The sequence below is a fragment of the Myotis lucifugus genome, unplaced genomic scaffold (assembly GCF_000147115.1).
Source record: "Myotis lucifugus unplaced genomic scaffold, Myoluc2.0 scaffold_103, whole genome shotgun sequence".
NCBI classification, from domain to species: Eukaryota; Metazoa; Chordata; class Mammalia; order Chiroptera; family Vespertilionidae; genus Myotis; species Myotis lucifugus.
This window is the reverse complement of record NW_005871151.1, coordinates 4217034-4234822: the sequence shown is the minus strand read 5'-3', so window position 1 is coordinate 4234822 and position 17789 is coordinate 4217034. Positions and strand designations below refer to the sequence as shown.

General features: G+C 41.7%; 1 protein-coding gene and 1 non-coding gene across 3 annotated transcripts in view; one reads left to right on the top strand and one right to left on the bottom strand.

Annotated features, from left to right (window-relative positions):
* Positions 1 to 17789, bottom strand: part of ALDH1L2 (aldehyde dehydrogenase 1 family member L2) — a 50161-nt gene that overhangs the window by 19376 nt on the left and 12996 nt on the right. For both annotated transcript variants that reach the window (XM_014459167.2, XM_023757270.1), the window contains exons 4-12: positions 15983 to 16148; positions 14205 to 14306; positions 13906 to 13995; positions 10920 to 11054; positions 9656 to 9781; positions 8755 to 8846; positions 5491 to 5638; positions 2924 to 3043; positions 714 to 841 (exon numbers count right to left, since the gene is read on the bottom strand). In XM_014459167.2, the coding sequence (XP_014314653.1) occupies positions 714 to 841; positions 2924 to 3043; positions 5491 to 5638; positions 8755 to 8846; positions 9656 to 9781; positions 10920 to 11054; positions 13906 to 13995; positions 14205 to 14306; positions 15983 to 16148 (1107 nt within the window). The remainder of the gene's footprint in view (positions 1 to 713; positions 842 to 2923; positions 3044 to 5490; positions 5639 to 8754; positions 8847 to 9655; positions 9782 to 10919; positions 11055 to 13905; positions 13996 to 14204; positions 14307 to 15982; positions 16149 to 17789) is intronic.
* On the top strand, positions 13158 to 13286 carry LOC111826806. The gene has a single exon (XR_002830226.1). It is a non-coding gene; the product is annotated as a small nucleolar RNA SNORA24 (small nucleolar RNA).

Sequence of the window (17789 nt, the reverse complement as noted above, 5' to 3'; positions counted from 1 at the left end):
CTCCCTTATTCTCTGAAAGCAATTATATATATATATATATATATATATATATATATATATATATATTTTTTTTTTTTAAGAAAATAACAGGGTGCTGGATATTCTCCATTTATGGCTGTTATTCATTCTCCACCCTGCTCTGTGGCCTGGGAGGATGACCTTCATAGACTACATCCCCTCTTGCTGGGTTTGGCCAATGAGAGTCCAATGGGCGGCACTCCCAGAAGACTGGTGAACTAGAGGCAAAAGTGGTCAGGAATTGGAATCCCCCGGCTGCCTCACAGATGGGCTGTGGTTCAGCAGCTGCTGTGTCCCCCAACCAAAACCACCATAGTGTGGTCTTCTATAGCTTTAGACCTTGCCAGAATCTAGTACCAGCCCCTTCCTCTGTCCTTGGAGTAGTGGTAGCTACTCCCTGTTGCTACCCTTGCCTGGGTACTTCATTATCCCTTGACCTTGCCTACGTCTTGGTAAATAGTCTTTTATTAAACTTCTTTTCCTACTGGGACCTTGAATGGTACAAAAAATAATACAAAAGTCGGGAACTCACATATATGAAATTTTGTATGACATAAATAACAGAAGACATGTTATATAAATAGGTGTATATTAGGATGCTTTGAAGAAATATTTTAAATCTTGGCAATGTTAGTCAATATCAAAGTTCGCAGACTTGGCTTCCTTGCCCTCTTACTGGGTTTAAAAAAACATACCTGTACATCAATCTTCCTCTTTCTCTTGCATTCATTCTTCCCCATTCACCATTTTCAAAGGCATCTTTGGCTGCTGCTACTGCTTTATCAACATCCACCAAAGAAGCATAGGATACTTTGCATATTGTCTATTTCAAGATGAGTAAAAATAGGCTAAAGGTTATTTTATAGTGAGATATATGAATATGCTTCTTTGAATTAATATCCTATCTAATAAAAGAGAAACATGGTAATTAGTCGTACCTCTGCTACCCTTCCCATTGGCTAATCAGGGCGATATGCAAATTAACTGCCAGCCAAGATGGCGGCCGGCAGCCAGGCAGCTTGAAGCGAACATGAGGCTTGCTTGCTTCAGTGACGGAGGAAGCCAACGTTTCCCGCCTGCCGCTGCCGGCCTCTGAGCTTGCAGTTTGAAACATTGTTACAAATATAGAAGCTAAACAAAACCCCAGAAACCTGCTTTCAGCCAGCCGGGATCTCAGAGCTGGAATTGAAACAGTGTTTCGATTATAGAACCCAAACAAACCAGATACCTGCTTTCAGCAGCCAAGGCCTCAGAGCTGGAGCCAAGCCTCAGAGCTAAAGCTGGCCCAGAATTTAAAAAAAAAGAAAAAAAGGAGCGGTTGGGAGCTTCAGTCACCCGCCAGCCTGAAAACAGCCCTCAGCCCCTGGCCAGGCACCCCAGTGGGGACCCCCACCCTGAAGGGGGTGTGACCAGCTGCAAACAGCCATCAGCCCCTCACCCAGGCCGGCCAGGCACCCAAGTGAGACCCCCACCCTGATCCAGGACACCCTTCAGGGCAAACCAGCCGGCCCCCACCCGTGCACCAGGCCTCTATCCTATATAGTAAAAGGGTAATATGCCTCCCAGCACCGGGATCAGCGGAGCCGCGAGGCCTCCTGGCACCGGGATCAGCGTGACAGGGGGCAGCGCCCAAACCCCCTGATCGCCCTGCGGCTCTGTGTGTGACAGGGGGCGGGGCCACAACCTCCTTATCCGCCCTGCTCTGTTCGTGACAGGGGAAGGCGCCCCAACCCCCTGATCAGCCCTGCTCTGTGCCTGATAGGGGGGAGCTCCCCACCCCGCCCCCCACAGGCCCTGCTCTGTGTGTGACGGGATAGAGCCATAACCTCCACATCGGCCCTACCCTGAGTGTGACAGTGGCGGCACCCCAAACCCCTGATCCACCCTGCTCTGTGTGTGACAGGGGGCAGTGCCCCAACTCCCCTATTGGCCCTACTCTGTGAGTGACGGGGGGAGCTCCCCAACCCCCTGATTGGCCCTGCTCTGTGCATGACAGGGGGGAGCTCCTCAACCCCCTGATTGGCCCTGCTCTGTGCGTGACAGGAGGTGGCGCCGCAACCTCCCCATCGGCCCTGCCTTGAGTGTGACAGGGGGCGGTGCCCCAACCCCCCAATCGGCCCCACCCTGAGCGTGACTGAGGGTGGCATCGCAACCTCCCGATCTGCCCTGCTCTGTGCATGACAGGGGGCGGCGCCCCAACTCCCCAATCAGCCCTGCTCTGAGCCCGACCAGGGGCTGCACCTAGGGATTGGGCCTGCCCTCTGCCACCTGGGAGCAGGCCTAAGCCAGCAGGTCGTTATCTCCTGAGGGGTCCCAGACTGCGAGAGGGCACAGGCCGGGCTGAGGGACCCCCCTCCCCCCCAGTGCACAAATTTTTGTGCACCGGGCCTCTAGTTATATTATAAAATCCAGAGAATGTTATGATGGAAACCCAATACATCCAGTAATAGAGTAACAAAAAAGGAGACCCCCAAAACAATTTTAACATGAAAATTGTGAGCCTGAAATTGGTATTTCTCATGTCACACTACATTATGGAAAGACTCATTTAGGACAACTATAACTATTTCTTCTAGTGCCTTAGAGAAGTTGAGTTTCTTGCCACAGAGCTTGCAAAGTTTGAAAAATTTCCCCACAGCTTTATTGTGTAGGTGTGCCTCTGATGTGTATATGTATCTGTCTAAATTCATCATAAATATTCATTCTATAAAATAGGCTACGGTAGTTAACAGCAGCCAGGACCGGAACTGAATAGTTGAAAAGAATGCAGGAAGTACATTTATAAGAAGTGCTCAGAGGCAAAGTGATAGAATAAAGTAACTTCTTGAGACTGTCTGTCCGACAACTGTGTATAAACTAAAAATCCACGACCAGTGGTCACTGTGCCCACTGAGCGATTACTCACAGAGCCATCTGTTGGGTTGATAGTGTCGTAAGTCTTTCCATCTTCAGCATCTGTGAACTGTCCATTTATGAAACACTGATATGGCATATTTACTGTCATTGCATTGACCTCCTTGGAAACCTAAGAGAGAGTTATAGAAATAGATTCAATGGATTTCTGTGCTTACCCATTTGATACTGACTAGCAATAAAGAAGCTATTCCCTAGTGCAGAGGGAGAAGTTAAGTCAGTGGGATTCCAGTTCCTACTTTCCGAAGAGACAAATATATGTAAGATCTGGGCCTCATGATGTTCAGGCTGGCGACTGAGGCAGGAGGTTGGTATCTGTGATGATGGAAGTGCTTGAGGCTGGGCTTTATAAGATCTGATTTTTTACTTATACAGATGAAGAAACATTAACACAAAAGACCTCCAGATAATGGAAACACTACCATCTAGTGGCAACACCTATGGAGTGCAGCCATTGCTTTTATTTAAGCCTTGAAATTGCCTTTATCAATAGGTTTCCTTTTACACTGGTGCCATTTTGAGTTTTCTTTCCTGATGTTCCTCCTCATTTCCACTTTCTCTCTCTTACATGTGTTGCCTAGATTGCACTCTCCACAATTAGCTAATAAGTGCTGAAAGAAAAGACTGTCAACCAAAAATTCAATTTACAGCAAAAAATACCCTCCAAGAACAATGAGAAATTAAGTCATTCCCAAATGAACAAAAACCGAGAGAATTCATTGCTATCACATTACCCTTAAAAGTACTAATAGTTGTTCTTTGGGCTGAAATGATAGCACACAAGACAGTAACCTAAATCTACATGAAGAAATAAAGAACACTGATAAAGGTAAATACAGAAGCCAGAATAAATGTAAAAAATGACTGCATGAAGCAGCAATTATAAAACGATGTTGGTGACTTTATAATGTAAAAAGTTGTAATTTGCATGACAATAGTAGCAAAAATGAAGATTAGGGAGCAGCGTATGTTGCAGCAAAGTTTTTCTATACTGTTGGTATTAAGTTGGAATTAATCTGAATAGGAAAGTTTTAAGCAAAAATGTCCATTGTAATCCTCAAGGCAACTACTAAGAAAATAATAAAAAATATATAGTAAAAGTAACAGTAAGGGATTAAATGGGCACACTAGACAGTATCCTTTTAATGCAAAAGGAAGCAGTAAAGACAGAATAGAGAAAAAAAGGCATAAGACAAGACATATAGAAGCACAAGTGACAAAAGAACAAATAGATAAATTAGGCTTAATCAAATTTTAAAACTTTTGTGTGTCAAAGGACACTATCAAAAGAGTAAAAAGAAAGCCCACAGAATGAGAGAAAATATTTACAAATCATATATCTGATTAGGGTGAAAATATATAAGGTCTCTTAAACCTCAAAAATTAAAAAGACAAACTCCCAATTGAAAAATAGGCAAAAGATCTGAATAGATATTTCTTCAAAGAAGATATACAAATAGCCAATAAGCACACGAAAAGATGCTGATCACTAGTCATTATGGAAATTAAAACCACAATGAAATACCAGATTACACCCAGTAGGACAGCTAAAATAGAAAAGACAGAAAATAGCAAATAGCAAATGTTGGTGAGGACATGGGGAATTAAATTTTCCTACATTGCTAGTGAGATTGTAAATGGTGTAGCTATTGTGGAAAAGAGTTTGGTAGTTCCTCAAAAAGTGAAACATATGACTCATCAATTTACTCCTAAATATATACCCAAGAGAACTGAGAATATATGTGCACACAAAAACTTATACATTCATTTTCATAGAAGTATTATTTGTAATAGTAAAAAAGTAGAAACAACCCATATGTACATGAAATGAGGAATGGATAAACAAAATGTAGTGTATCAACACAATGGAATATTATTTGGCCAGAAAAAGGAATGAAATAATAGCACATTCTACAACATGGTTGAATCTTGAACAAATTATGCTAAGTAAAAGAAGCCAGATGCAAAAGGCCACATATTGTATAATTCCATTTATATGAAATATCTAGAATAGGCAAACATGGAGACAGAAAGTAAATTAGTGGTTTCCAGGAGCCAGTGGCCAGAGGAGGAGGGCCGAGAATGACTGCCAATGAATACAGGATTTTGTTTGGGAGTGATAAAAATGTTCCATAATCACATAGTGGTGATGGTTACATAACTCTGAATATACTAAAAACCACTGAATTTTACACTGTGAAAGGGTGAATTTTATGGAATCTGAATTATATCATTTTAAAAAAGATTTTAAAAAATTGATTTCAGAGAGAGGAAGGGAGAGGGAGATAGAAACATCAATGATGAGAGTGAATAATCCATCGGCTGCCTCCTGCACACATTCTACTGGGGATTGAGCCTGCAATCTGGCTATGTGCCCCAACTAGGAATCGAACCATGACCTCCTGGTTCAATGGTTGATGCTCAGCCACTGAGCAACACCGGCTGGACTGAATTATATCTTAATACAACTGTTATTTTTAAAACAAGTGGATGAAAGATATAGAATTTTAAATGGTATAGGAATCTTAATGATTTAGATTTTAAACACCATAGACTTACATAATCCACTACTAGCTCTTCTTCCTGATCTTCTCCTCTGAGTTTCCTCACGACTTTTTGGATGAAGTCTTCAAACTTGGTGGCCATATAGACATCTTCATTCTGTAACTGAAGCCCACCACATTTCTGTCTGATCTCTTCAACCAGCCTTAAAGTAAGAACCAGCTCGTGTTACTCACATTTATTAAAGGATTTAGGGGAGCTGTGTTATTATAGTTGTTTCAAAGTAAAACATGTCACATGCCTATATATATCCTATGAAGTCTTCTATGATAGCAATCAGAGAAATTGATAACACCAGAAGAAAAAAAATTAAAAAGCTGTGTGGAAGGAAAATGGCAGTTCTTTATATGCTTAAAGAGAAAAGAAAGCAAGGCAAAAATATTTTAATTACATGCAATACAAGCAAGATAATAAGGGGCTCATAAAATCAGTTCCTTTTTCTTTCAAATGTAGTCAAGGAGTAATAAAATAAAGGAAATTTCCTAGCTGTAAAGATTATGAGAAACACAAGTCATATTTTTTTGGGGGGGGGAGGGGGCATTGCACTGTTTATTTCTATTAGTTACACTGTGCTTTTAACACATTACAGTCCCTGTAGAGTGGGTGCAGTCCATGGTGAAGTACAGGGGCAGGGAAAACTTCAGAGAAAAGCACAGCAAAATACTAGTGTTCTAGAAGAACTGCCATAATAAATTAGAGATTAGGATGAGATAGTAAGTAGTCAATATACCCAGCTCTCTCCCAATATTGTCTCTTGATGTTCTCACCATCTTTTAATGTACATAAACATGTACACGTGGTTATGCTAGGGTGAGGTGAGAGGAGGATACAGGTGTGACAACTCATCCAAGAGGTTTTTGAGCCTGAGTCTGAGATACAACTGTTCAATTGGCTTTGCGGAGAAGAAATCTAAGAGGATGAGGTCAGAGGAATGGGATGGAAAACATACACACGGTGCAACTTCTTCACTAAGTTAGGCAACCTGCTCTCTGGAAAAGGACTATTAAGCCAAGAATTTCTTCAAGACCGAGGCTGGCCAGAGATACCTTTTAGTCCACAGGGAGTTATCCTGTTATTCTTTCAGAGTTTGAGAAGGCTTATCAGGAGCTAGGCACACATAACCTTATTCCCTGTCTGTTCTCCCCAATTTTCTCAGGGGAATATTTCTGAATATTAGAGACATGGAAAAAAATGACATTCTCCTTTTCTCTCTCCTCATGTAGGGATTTCACAATTTAACTATAGGGGCCCTGTAGAATTCTTTCTCTCTCAGTGATCAGCAAGAGGCAAATGTGAGTGCTTTAACCTCAACAAGTGGTCTCAGTTGAATCTACCAGAAAAAAGAAAGGTGATTGAAACCCTCTGCTTTAGGCCCTAAAAAAAAGAGAGTAGAAGAGTGCAGATTGGTTTGCCTCAGTGGATAGAGCATCGGCCTGGGGATTGAAGGGCCTGAGGTTCGACCCCCGCTGAGGAGAGAGAGAGAGAGAGAGAGAGAGAGAGAGAGAGACACACACACACACACACACACACACACACACACACACACACACACGCTGCCTCTTTTCCTTTCCTCCCTCCTCCCCAGTGGCGAGGGAGCAGGAGGGGAGCAGGAGGAGCGCCTCTCCACAAGTCATATTGTAGAATATTTTCTCTAGATTGCATGTGAGAATAAAACAAACATTTGTTTGTATCACATGATTAATGTAGGTACTAATTAGAACCATAGTTCAATAGAATATCTGAAATCTTTTCCAATCCTTTGATTTTTCACTGCTGATTTTTCAAAATACAGCTGTTACTTAACATTTCTTGAATAGCAATGGTGAACTAGATGCACCATAGAAAGCCTACCACAGCTGTTGTTCAGTCATTTATCCTCTAAAAGAGATGAGATGCCTTGGTAATTCAAGATAATAATATCAGATGATTATGGTAAGCCAGACACTCAAACAGGAAATGGGTAATTCCTGCAAGAGTACTTTGCTGGCAAAAAAAAAAAAAGTACTAAAAGTACAGGATTGAAATCTTTAGTTGAGCAAGTTAGAAATTTCTGGGAAGTCATGAGTCACAGCTGAGAAATTTGTAATTTGAGGAACCCAAACTCTTGACTTTTGATAAAAAGTCATTTCCTCTTGAGATGATCATTTTTGGTTATTGAACTACAAAATCTTCATGAATGAAAGGATCTTGTCTTGTTGATGACTGTATCCCTAGTGCAAAAAACAAACAAACAAAAAACTGTTCCTGATATATAGTAAGTGTTCAATAGATGTTGTTAAATAAATGAATGAATAAATGAGCAAACAGAATATTTGTCAAGAACACATTCGCTGTGTTGACATGAAAGGTTGTGTCAAGAGGAGTGACATTGTTTACCTTATTTAGTTAGTGACTATTGTGTCAAAGAAAAAACACCTCTGAACCTGGCCGGCATGGCTTAGTGGTTGAGCGTCAACCTATGAACCAGGAGGTCACAGTTCAATTCCCAGTCAGGGCATATGCCCAAGTTGTGGGCTTGATCCCCAGAGTGGGGTTTGCAGGAGGCAGCTGATCAATGATTCTCTCTCATCATTGATATTTCTATCTCCCTCTCCCTCTCCCTTCCTCTCTGAAATCAATAAATAAAAATAAAAATAAAAAAAACCAACACCTCTGCAACTCTCCACTATTAGGATTTTGGTACACTTTTCATTCCAAAGAGTGGGTTTCTAGGACTCTAGCCTTTTCAACTTGCTGTAATCCTCTGTAGAGAAATTCTGACTATAGGTTGATGATCCTTATTCTCACAAGTAGCCTGGTAATCCTCATTCTAGATAGATCTTACTGGGCAATTTGGGAGGACAGGAAAAAACTATTTTGGTGGGAAGTGTAATCAAGGTCAGGTATCCTTCTGGATCAAACTATGTAGGAAATTCCCGATTAACATTTTCACCTGGAACATACCGATTCCAATGTCAAATTAGAGGAAAATCAGCTAAGAAATATAAAGACACATTTTTAAAGAAAACAAACAATTAGAAGGGTTGCTTTTCTGGGTATATAGGAGATATGAAAATTACTTCTGGTTAACAACAAAGAGAAGGAAACAAATATATATATATTTGACTATGGAAACAAACCAAACAAAAAAGATGAAGAGAAACATAGCAGACAGGTAGGATAAAGTAATAACATCCAGAACAAGGGATTTAGATTTTATTTTCCAAGTCGCACTCAGAATCCCTAGTGGACAGGTGTGAATGAGTAAGGTGGTGGTTTTACCTGACAACATCCATTGAGCTTGCTCCAGATTTAAAGAAGTCTGTTGAGTCTTCAATAACAGGAATGTTGCTTAAAATTCCAGCCCAGATGACCTAGACAACAAGAATAACTTTTCTGAGGGCTGTACCAGCTAGAACACTGGCAGAGACTGGCTGGCTCCTCAGTAAACCGATTTCTTCTTCATCTTGGATACAGGGCTTGACTGCCTTCCTCAGCATCTCTTCAAGTTAGATGCAGCTGTAAGACTGCCATCCAGCCAATGAATCTGAGTAGAAGTGATCTGCATTCCAGTCTTGGCCCTTGAAAAACTTCCCTCACACAATTCTCTCTGCTCTTTTGCCCTTCTTGGCTGTCTGGAATGGAGGTGACCCCCAGGATGACCTTGGAGAGAGCAGAACCTCTGAGTCCCTGAATAAGTCGATCCCTAATCCTCAGGTTCCAGCTTTCCCCCTACTTCCGATGCCAACCTGAAACTTGCTTGGGATTATTTCTGTGAGTGAAAAATAAATTCACATATAAATTTGGGGGTTGATTTCTTATTGTAGCTAATACAAAAGAAGAGGAGCCCTAACCGGTTTGGCTCAGTGGATAGAGCGTCGGCCTGTGGACTCAAGGGTCCCAGGTTCGATTCCGGTCAAGGGCATGTACCTTGGTTGCGGGCACATCTCCAGTAGGGAGTGTGCAGGAGGCAGTTGGCCGATGTTTCTCTCTCATCGATGTTTCTAACTCTCTATCCCTCTCCCTTCCTCTCTGTAAAAAATCAATAAAATATATTAAAAACAAAAACAAAAGAAGAGGAAATAAACTTCCATCTCCACCACTTTGAGTCCCGATGGGACCAGGTACAAAAGTGCTTCACTTTTCACAGGTAGGAGAAATAGTGAGGTCATCACATGCTCACCTTGATGGTCTCCGCCACCTTCATCTCTTCGGCTGTAAGTTCTACCACTGAGGTCTCACCCGCTGAAAAGTACTGAGAGGCAGGGATCATTTTCCCATCTTCAAACTGTAGATTTCTCACCATCAGCTACAAAGTAGCAACAAAATAAGGAGAATTGGGGGTTCGGGCAATTCAAAAGTGAGGTGGGTGGAAGAAGGAATCATATATTTAAGGAGTAGATTATTTGGCAAATGCAAACATATGGATGAAGAGGACTTGCCATTATGTGTAAAGGGACTGAAGTAGTATTTTAACAATGGCAGCCGACAGGAGACAGTTAAGTCTAGGAGTAGATACATCTCAAAATGGATAGTAAGTTCCTGAAACATTGACATTTGATGTGGGAATTTGAACTAAAATCTACTATAACTACCACCACTGCCATCATGTGAACACTTCACATGCACATGTGTGTACGTGGATGCTTAGTATGCATATGCTGAAGTATCTTATTTAATCTCATAAGTCCTGATGGAGGCATGTGCCATTATTAGCTCTATTGTATTGATGGGGAAATGAGGTTACTGAGGGTAAGCAATTTGCCCAATGCCACACAGCTAGTGAGTAACAGAGCTGTGGTTACAACCCCAGAACTAGCTGGACCCTAAAGCCTGCAATATTAATAGCTGATCTATCCTGCAAGCTAGCGGAGAATATCTGTCATGTGGCAAATTCCCTTTTGCTTTCTTCATGGGGAAGCTTCCCAAGAGCCCACTGAAGCCAGAGCCCACACTCCCAAGCACAGGGATGTGGGTGGGCATCTGCCTGGTGAGGCAGAGGCAGTGAGCATCTAAAAAAGGACCACACCCATCTCATTTGATCCTCCCAGACTCTGGCAGTGGGAAGGCAGACAGATGGGATCACTCTCTCTGTTTCATAAATGGGGAAACAGACCCAGAGGGGAGAAGCATCCTTCCCAAGACCAGTAGATGGCAGAACAGGGGTTTATATCCCGTTTTCTGACTAAATTTCATGCTCTTACTACTGCATTGCAAAGCTGGCTGTTCAGGTCCTCGGGGCCATCCTGGGAGCCTTGTTCTCATCCAGGCACATCGAGGTGGCTCATCCCCAGAGAAAAATGGGCATAGGTATCTTGAGCCTCCCACATCTCACTGCAAAGCCAGATGACCTTGTGAAAGATATTCCCTTAATAGCTTGGGGTATAGAAGGAAACAAAAAGAAGGGCGGGGGGAGTATTTTACAGGTGACCGTATTGAACACTCACTGCTTTTCCATCGTTACCAAAAAGAACAAGTCCATTTTTGGTAACAAGGCCAGGCTTCTTGGCACCTTTAATTTCCAGGGGTTCTCCAGGAGGCACGGAGCTATTCAGTAGTGAAGAGCCATAGAACGTGACCATCTAATAAAGAGATCAAACCCAGAGTGTGAAGTGGGGAAGTTGCACCTCTGAACGGGTGTGTGCAAACAGTACTCTCTGCAAAAATGCTGGAATTATCACTCATGATAAAATCAGACATCCCCATGTGAGAGACTGTAACAAGCATCTGTAGAGATGACACAAAGCAAGAGATAGTCTGCAACTATAGGATTGAAGAGTTTCAAAAATGTCCCACACCCAGACAACATGAGTATACATTTGTCATTTGTTCACATTGATACAAAGGTGAATGAGATGAGAAGTTCTCACGGACTTTGCAGGCTGGAGGTAGGGTTTTTGAAGGGAATGGAGGTGTTGGGGGGGGGCAGTGTGTATTCCAATGTATTGTGATGATTGATGGGAAGTACAGGGTGCTTTGTGGGTAGTTCATGGAAATAGGACTGGATCTAGACCAGTAGTTCTCAACCTTCCTAATGCCGCGACCCTTTAATACAGTTCCTCATGTTGTGGTGACCCCCAACCATAAAATTATTTTCGTTGCTACTTCATAACTGTAATTTTGCTACTGTTATGAATTGTAATGTAAATATCTGATATGCAGGATGTATTTTCATTGTTACAAATTGAACATAATTAAAGCATAGTGATTAATCACAAAAACAATATGTAATTATATATGTGTTTCCGATGGTCTTAGGCGGCCCCTGTGAAAGGGTCGTTCCAAAGGGGTCGCGACTGCTGATCTAGACCATAACCAAGAGACCTTGTTATTAACTGATTTGTTATTATAATTCTATTACTATCCTCTGTCATTTATTGAGGACAATAAAGTTAACATTTGCTGAGTACTTTTGGCAGGGACCAAGCACTTAAATGAATGGACATGTGTTAACTCATTTAATCTTCACATAACCCATAACTCATAAAGGAGGCACTCTTATTCCATTTTACAATAAGGAAACCCAGGCACTCAAAGGTTAAGTAACCTGCCCCAGGTTCCATAGCAGAGCCAGAATTTTAACTGACACATTCCAGCTCCAGATCCCACACTCACTGCACTAAACTTCCTCCCTTGGTCCTTCATTGATCCCACATATTTTTATCTTATTATTATTTTTTAAATATGTATTTTTATTGATTTCAGAGAGGAAGGGAGAGAGAGAAAGAGAGAAACATCAATGATGAGAGAATCATTGACCGGCTGTCTCCCCCTGGAGATCGAGCCGGCAACCCGGGCATGTGCCCTGACTAGGAATTGAACCGTGACCTTCTGGTTCATAGCTCGATGCTCAACCACTGAGCCGCGCCAGCTGGGCATGATCCCACATATTTTTATTGGCACCTCATATGCACTAAGAACCCTGCTTCGGTGCTGAGATTATCAAGACAACAACTTGAAGCCCTTACCCCTAAAAGATTCATAGTCTAGTGGAGGAGAAGGGCAAGGTAAATAAAGAGACACAATATATAATGTGCTGTGTCAGAGGTAGGCAGGGTATTGTTGAAACAGAGAGGATGAACCCTCAACCTCGTGAGTAGGACAGGAAACTTCTTAGAAGAGGTGAAACCTGAGAACTTGAGCTGAGATTCCCCAGTTGAGGAGGCCTTTCCTGCTCTGGTTCCGCCCACCTCCCTTCCCCCGCCCTCCCCCCATCTCTCCCTTGCCTCTCACACCTGCTGCCCACACCTGAGGCTCCGGCTTCATTGTGACTTTGGGGTAATACATTCTTCTGTCCCCGGGTCTTCATCTCTTTTTCTTATTCTCTACCTGTGACCTTTTCTCAACGTGCAGTCAAATAAGTCAGCTTTTCCAGGAAGCCTTTCCTACCACACCTGAATCTGGGCCTCAGGGATGTATAGCATTTATCCTGCTGCATTTATTCACTTCTCTGCCTTTCCCATAAAACCGCAGGCTCCGTGAGAGCAGGGGTTGTGCCTACTGTCTGCTCCACAGCAGATGCTCTCTGTGGGCTGAGTCACATATACCTAGAATCACAGACCCTCCTCATGACCAAGGGAAGTCCGGAGGAAGCCTACACTTATGTGTAATACCTCTTACAATGGTAACATGAAAAAAAAAACAAAAACAACAACAACAAAAAAAAACCAAAAACGTGGTCCCTACTCCATGCGTCTTTGGACACCTGTCAACTGTGGCTGTCTCCCTTCCTAGTTGTGGAAGAGCATTTTCTTGTTTATTGGCAAAGCTGTCACATAACTGGTATCAGATTCTGACTTGCACAAGTAACATTCTTCACTTTTAAAACCCTGGAGGGTGCTGGGTTATTGCACAAAGGTCTATTTTTCAAATGTGTCTGCGAAGTTGAACTAATTATTGCAATGGGTACAGGGTGCTTTGTGGGTGAGTTCATGGAAATAGGACTGGATCTAGACCAGCCGTGGGCAAACTACGGCCCGCGGGCCGGATCCGGCCCGTTTGAAATGAATAAAACTAAAAAAAAAAAAAGACCGTACCCTTTTATGTAATGATGTTTACTTTGAATTTATATTAGTTCACACAGACACTCCATCCATGCTTTTGTTCCGGCCCTCCGGTCCAGTTTAAGAACCCATTGTGGCCCTCGAGTCAAAAAGTTTGCCCACCCCTGATCTAGACTGTAACCAAGAGAACTCGTTATTAACTGATTTGTTATTATAATTCTACTAGAGGCCCATTGCACGAAGAGATTCGTGCAATAGGCCTTCCTTCCCCTGGCTGCCAGCGCCGGTTTTCCTCCAGCACCCAGGAAATGATGTTATGGGAACAAAATAATGTTCTGGAAACGATAGGGAAAGTATTTCCAATATAGGCCTTGTTAACATAAGAAACATTCAAACCTGTTTTAAAAAAAAAGTGGTCCCTAGAACATACCTGTCCATTTATCTCTGTCCAAGCGCCAGGGACTTTATCATGGCCTCGGATCCAGTTATGTAAAACTTCAGCAGACTGATCCCAAGAAATCTAGGAAAGCACAAAGCACAGGCTGAACCTCTTGGTGGTGACAGCGTCAAAGGCAACGGAAACATTTCCGTCCCTCAGAAGTAGACGTAGGAGTGGTTGGGCTGGCTGGCTTGGAGATCTGCCTTTGGGCCAAAAAATAGTACACTGGGAACCACTCAAAGTTTGAGGGGCATGAATTTTGAAATGTGCTATTGAGTTGGTATAAATACCTCAGCATTTTCCTTTTTCTGGATACCTTCATAGGTTGCCCCTTCTTCTGGCTGGGGAATCCGAGGAGCTTTTCCATCGGCTATGAGTTGAACAGCTTCCACCTAAAGCCAGAAACGTTACCTGTGTTACAGCCCAATGGGCAACAACAGGATGACCTGTTTAACTGAAGTTTCTGCTCTACAGAATTACTGCATATAAATCTGTCCAGAGAGTCAGGCTATGATAATAACTAGCATTTCTTCAGATCTGTCTATGTGCCAGGCAGTGTGGTAGTTGCTTCATGTGAAATACCCCTTGCAACTTCACACCAATCCTGCACTGTGGATATTATTACTCCTGTCTCACAGATGAGGAAACCGAGGCTTAGAAAAGCTAAGCAGCTAGCTCAAGATTACAGAGATGGCCTGTAGGTTGTCAGAAGAAAGATCTGCATCCAAGTCTATCTACTGCCAATATCAAGTCTGCACTTCCTTCTTTAAACAAATTGCAACCTCCCCTGGGCGATTCAATGGAAATTTCAGGTATATTATTGTAAAATAAGTCATGATGGGTTAGTTCGTCTCATCATGATGATTCCAGACAGTGATACATTGCTGTATGGAAGTCATTCAACTTGCTTTCTAGCTTAGGACACCTGGAAGTTTAAAAAGTTAACATCTACCCATGAGTTGGATTGCGTTTGGGGTGTGTCCTACCTTCTCTTCCATGTTACATTTATATTTATGTTTGTCTGGAGTTGAGAGCCTCTCCCCTTCACTGGGAGGCCTCTGTGAGCTCAAGTTCTCAGATTTCTCTCTAAGCACTCAGAGCTGTTGACCAACCTCCCCAAGAGCACATGGAGCAGACCACCTGGGAACAAGGACAAGTTTACAGCTCATTCATTCTACCCACTTCTAGCTATCATATCACCTGGGTTTGGGTACCAGAGCCAGATTGGAAAAAATGCCACTGAACACATATAATACTATTTTGATTGTATTATGTAATTATCATTTTTGAGCACCTATTGTATGCCAGGTGCTTTACACAAATGCCATTTAATTTTCACAACAACTATCCACCAGGTAGTATTATCTAGATTTTATAGATAAGGAAACCAAGGCTAAAGAGTCTAAGTGACCTGCCCATTGTCATACAATAAATAAGTTATAGAATGAGAACTTTGGTGTCAATAAATCATTAAATGATACAAACAGAATACTGCTCTCCTCCCTCTGAAATCAAAGGCTGCTGCTGTATATCATCTTACTGTCCATCTCTGTGTTGCTACTTCTACCATATCAAACTCTGGAAAACATTAAATAACAGTAAAACTTATCTTTCAATACTTTTACAGGTTTATATAGTTTTACTTTGTGGGGTACATGCTCTGAGCACATCTGAACAAATAGAGCAACACCAAATTTCACCCCATTATATAGATTGATTTCAAATACTTTTACAGGAAGTCCAAATTACATAGCACAATTTCTTAAGATTCTCTACTTCTTTACAATTAGTGTTATAAACAGGGTTGGAGATTCAAGTAATTGGCAAAATAATTGAAACAGTTTGATTGCTAGTCATCCATTTGATCATTGCTCTCAGAAGATCAAATCAGCTTCACTGACTAGAAATTTTAAAGTTCAGATATCCACCCTAAATACACTATCCTACTGGTAAATGTAAAAGTTCATTTTATTTGGATTTACATTTTTAGTAAAAATTCCTAAAAGAAAAATATCTTCAAAACTCTAAAGGTTTACTAAATTCTTCTTGATGGCATAAATGTACTGACCATGGCTTTGATTCCTTCAGGAAAAAGAAATCGATTATATAGTGCATCCACTGTATCATTGGGTTCAACATCACATGACCTCTGAAGTAGGATGGGTCCTGTGTCTAAACCATCATCAGCCCAGAATACAGAAAATCCAGCTTTCTTATCTCCCATAATTAGAGTCCTGTGAAAATAAAGAGTTTCAACTTAAAAGTTTGGTTAACTGGACCATAAAATGATGAATTAGTGATAGTAAAGCAAGGTAGTTACAATGGAGAGTTGATTGTGAATGAAGCTACTGTGAGATTTTTAAAAAAAATAATTTTTGATTGATTTCAGAGAGTAAGGGAGAGGGAGAGAGAGAGATAGAAACATTAATGATGAGAGAGAATTCACTGATCGGCTGCCTCCTGTACACCCCACACTGGGGATGATCGAGCCCGCAACCCGGGCATGTGCCCTGATCGGGAATTGAACCGTGACCTCCTGGTTCCTAGCTCAACGCTCAACCACTAAGCCATACCACTGGGCTGTGAGAAATTAATAATAGAGCTGGGAAATGTCACCACTTATAAAAAGCAATATTTAATGGTACTGCTATTTTATACATCCATACATCTCTAGTCTTGTTCACACATCCTAATGACTTACAGTCTACTGAAAACGGCATTAGAGTCCATCATTACTACCACTCACTACCTGGTGTCGGCTTCCTACAGCAGCATCAAGTAATTTTACCCACCTGGGTTCAATTCTTACCTCATATTTGACCCTGTATTAGGCAGAATAAGATAATGGGAGATAAAACTAAGGATGCTTAGTGCAATGTGAAGAGGAGAACTGATTGTTAATTTAAGTTGTGCAATTCAGGAATAAACATCATTTAGAGCTAGAAGTCTGCATAAATTCTAGTAAAAGATGGTTGATTAATTCAACTAGCATTTGTATTTTGGGCTCTATAAAGCTTAGCCTAAGAGAAAATGCCCTACCTATGGGGCATAATACATATGAACTGGGTTTGTGGACAAATAAAATCATATTAGAGAGCAGACTAATGAAGTAGTAGATCAGCCATGTCCCCAATCAAAATAATTTTTACTTCTCTGAGCAATTAATCAAGCCAGACCTAAATAAATCAACCAATCAATCACTCTTTTCAGAAATGTTGTGGAATTAATGGGCTTTGTTACCAAGATCCTTGAAAATATTCATATACTTTGACCCAATGATTCTGCGTGTAGAAGCAATGTGAAATGAAAAAAAACACACCACAAGTTTAAGTACACAGATATGCATTACAGTACTATTTAAAGAGCAAAAAGAAATCAATGTATGTAATCAGATTTTAAATACAATGAATGAAATGTTCATTACACTTAAGCTAAGTATAGATTTTCTGTCTATTCAATAATCTGACGCTGAGAGATATCTGGGAGATGTACAGGTAAAGGAAAGAAGGTAGAGAAAGTGGGCAAGGCCCACAACATGATGTACCTATGGCAGTGGTCGGCAAACTGCGGCTCTCGAGCCACATGTGGCTCTTTGGCCCCTTGAGTGTGTCTCTTCCACAAAATACCGACTTCTGCGCATGGGCCACGAAGTTTCTTTTTTTCTAGTTTCTTTTTTATTTTTCTTTCTTTCTTTCTTTCTAATTAAATCTTTATTGTTCAGATTATTACAGTTGTTCCTCTTTTTTCCCTCCATAGCTCCCCTCCACCCGGTTCCCACCCCACCCTCTGCCCTTACCGCGCCCCCCGCCCCCCGTCCTCATCCATAGGTGTACAATTTTTGTCCAGTCTCTTCCCACACCCCCTACACCCCTTTC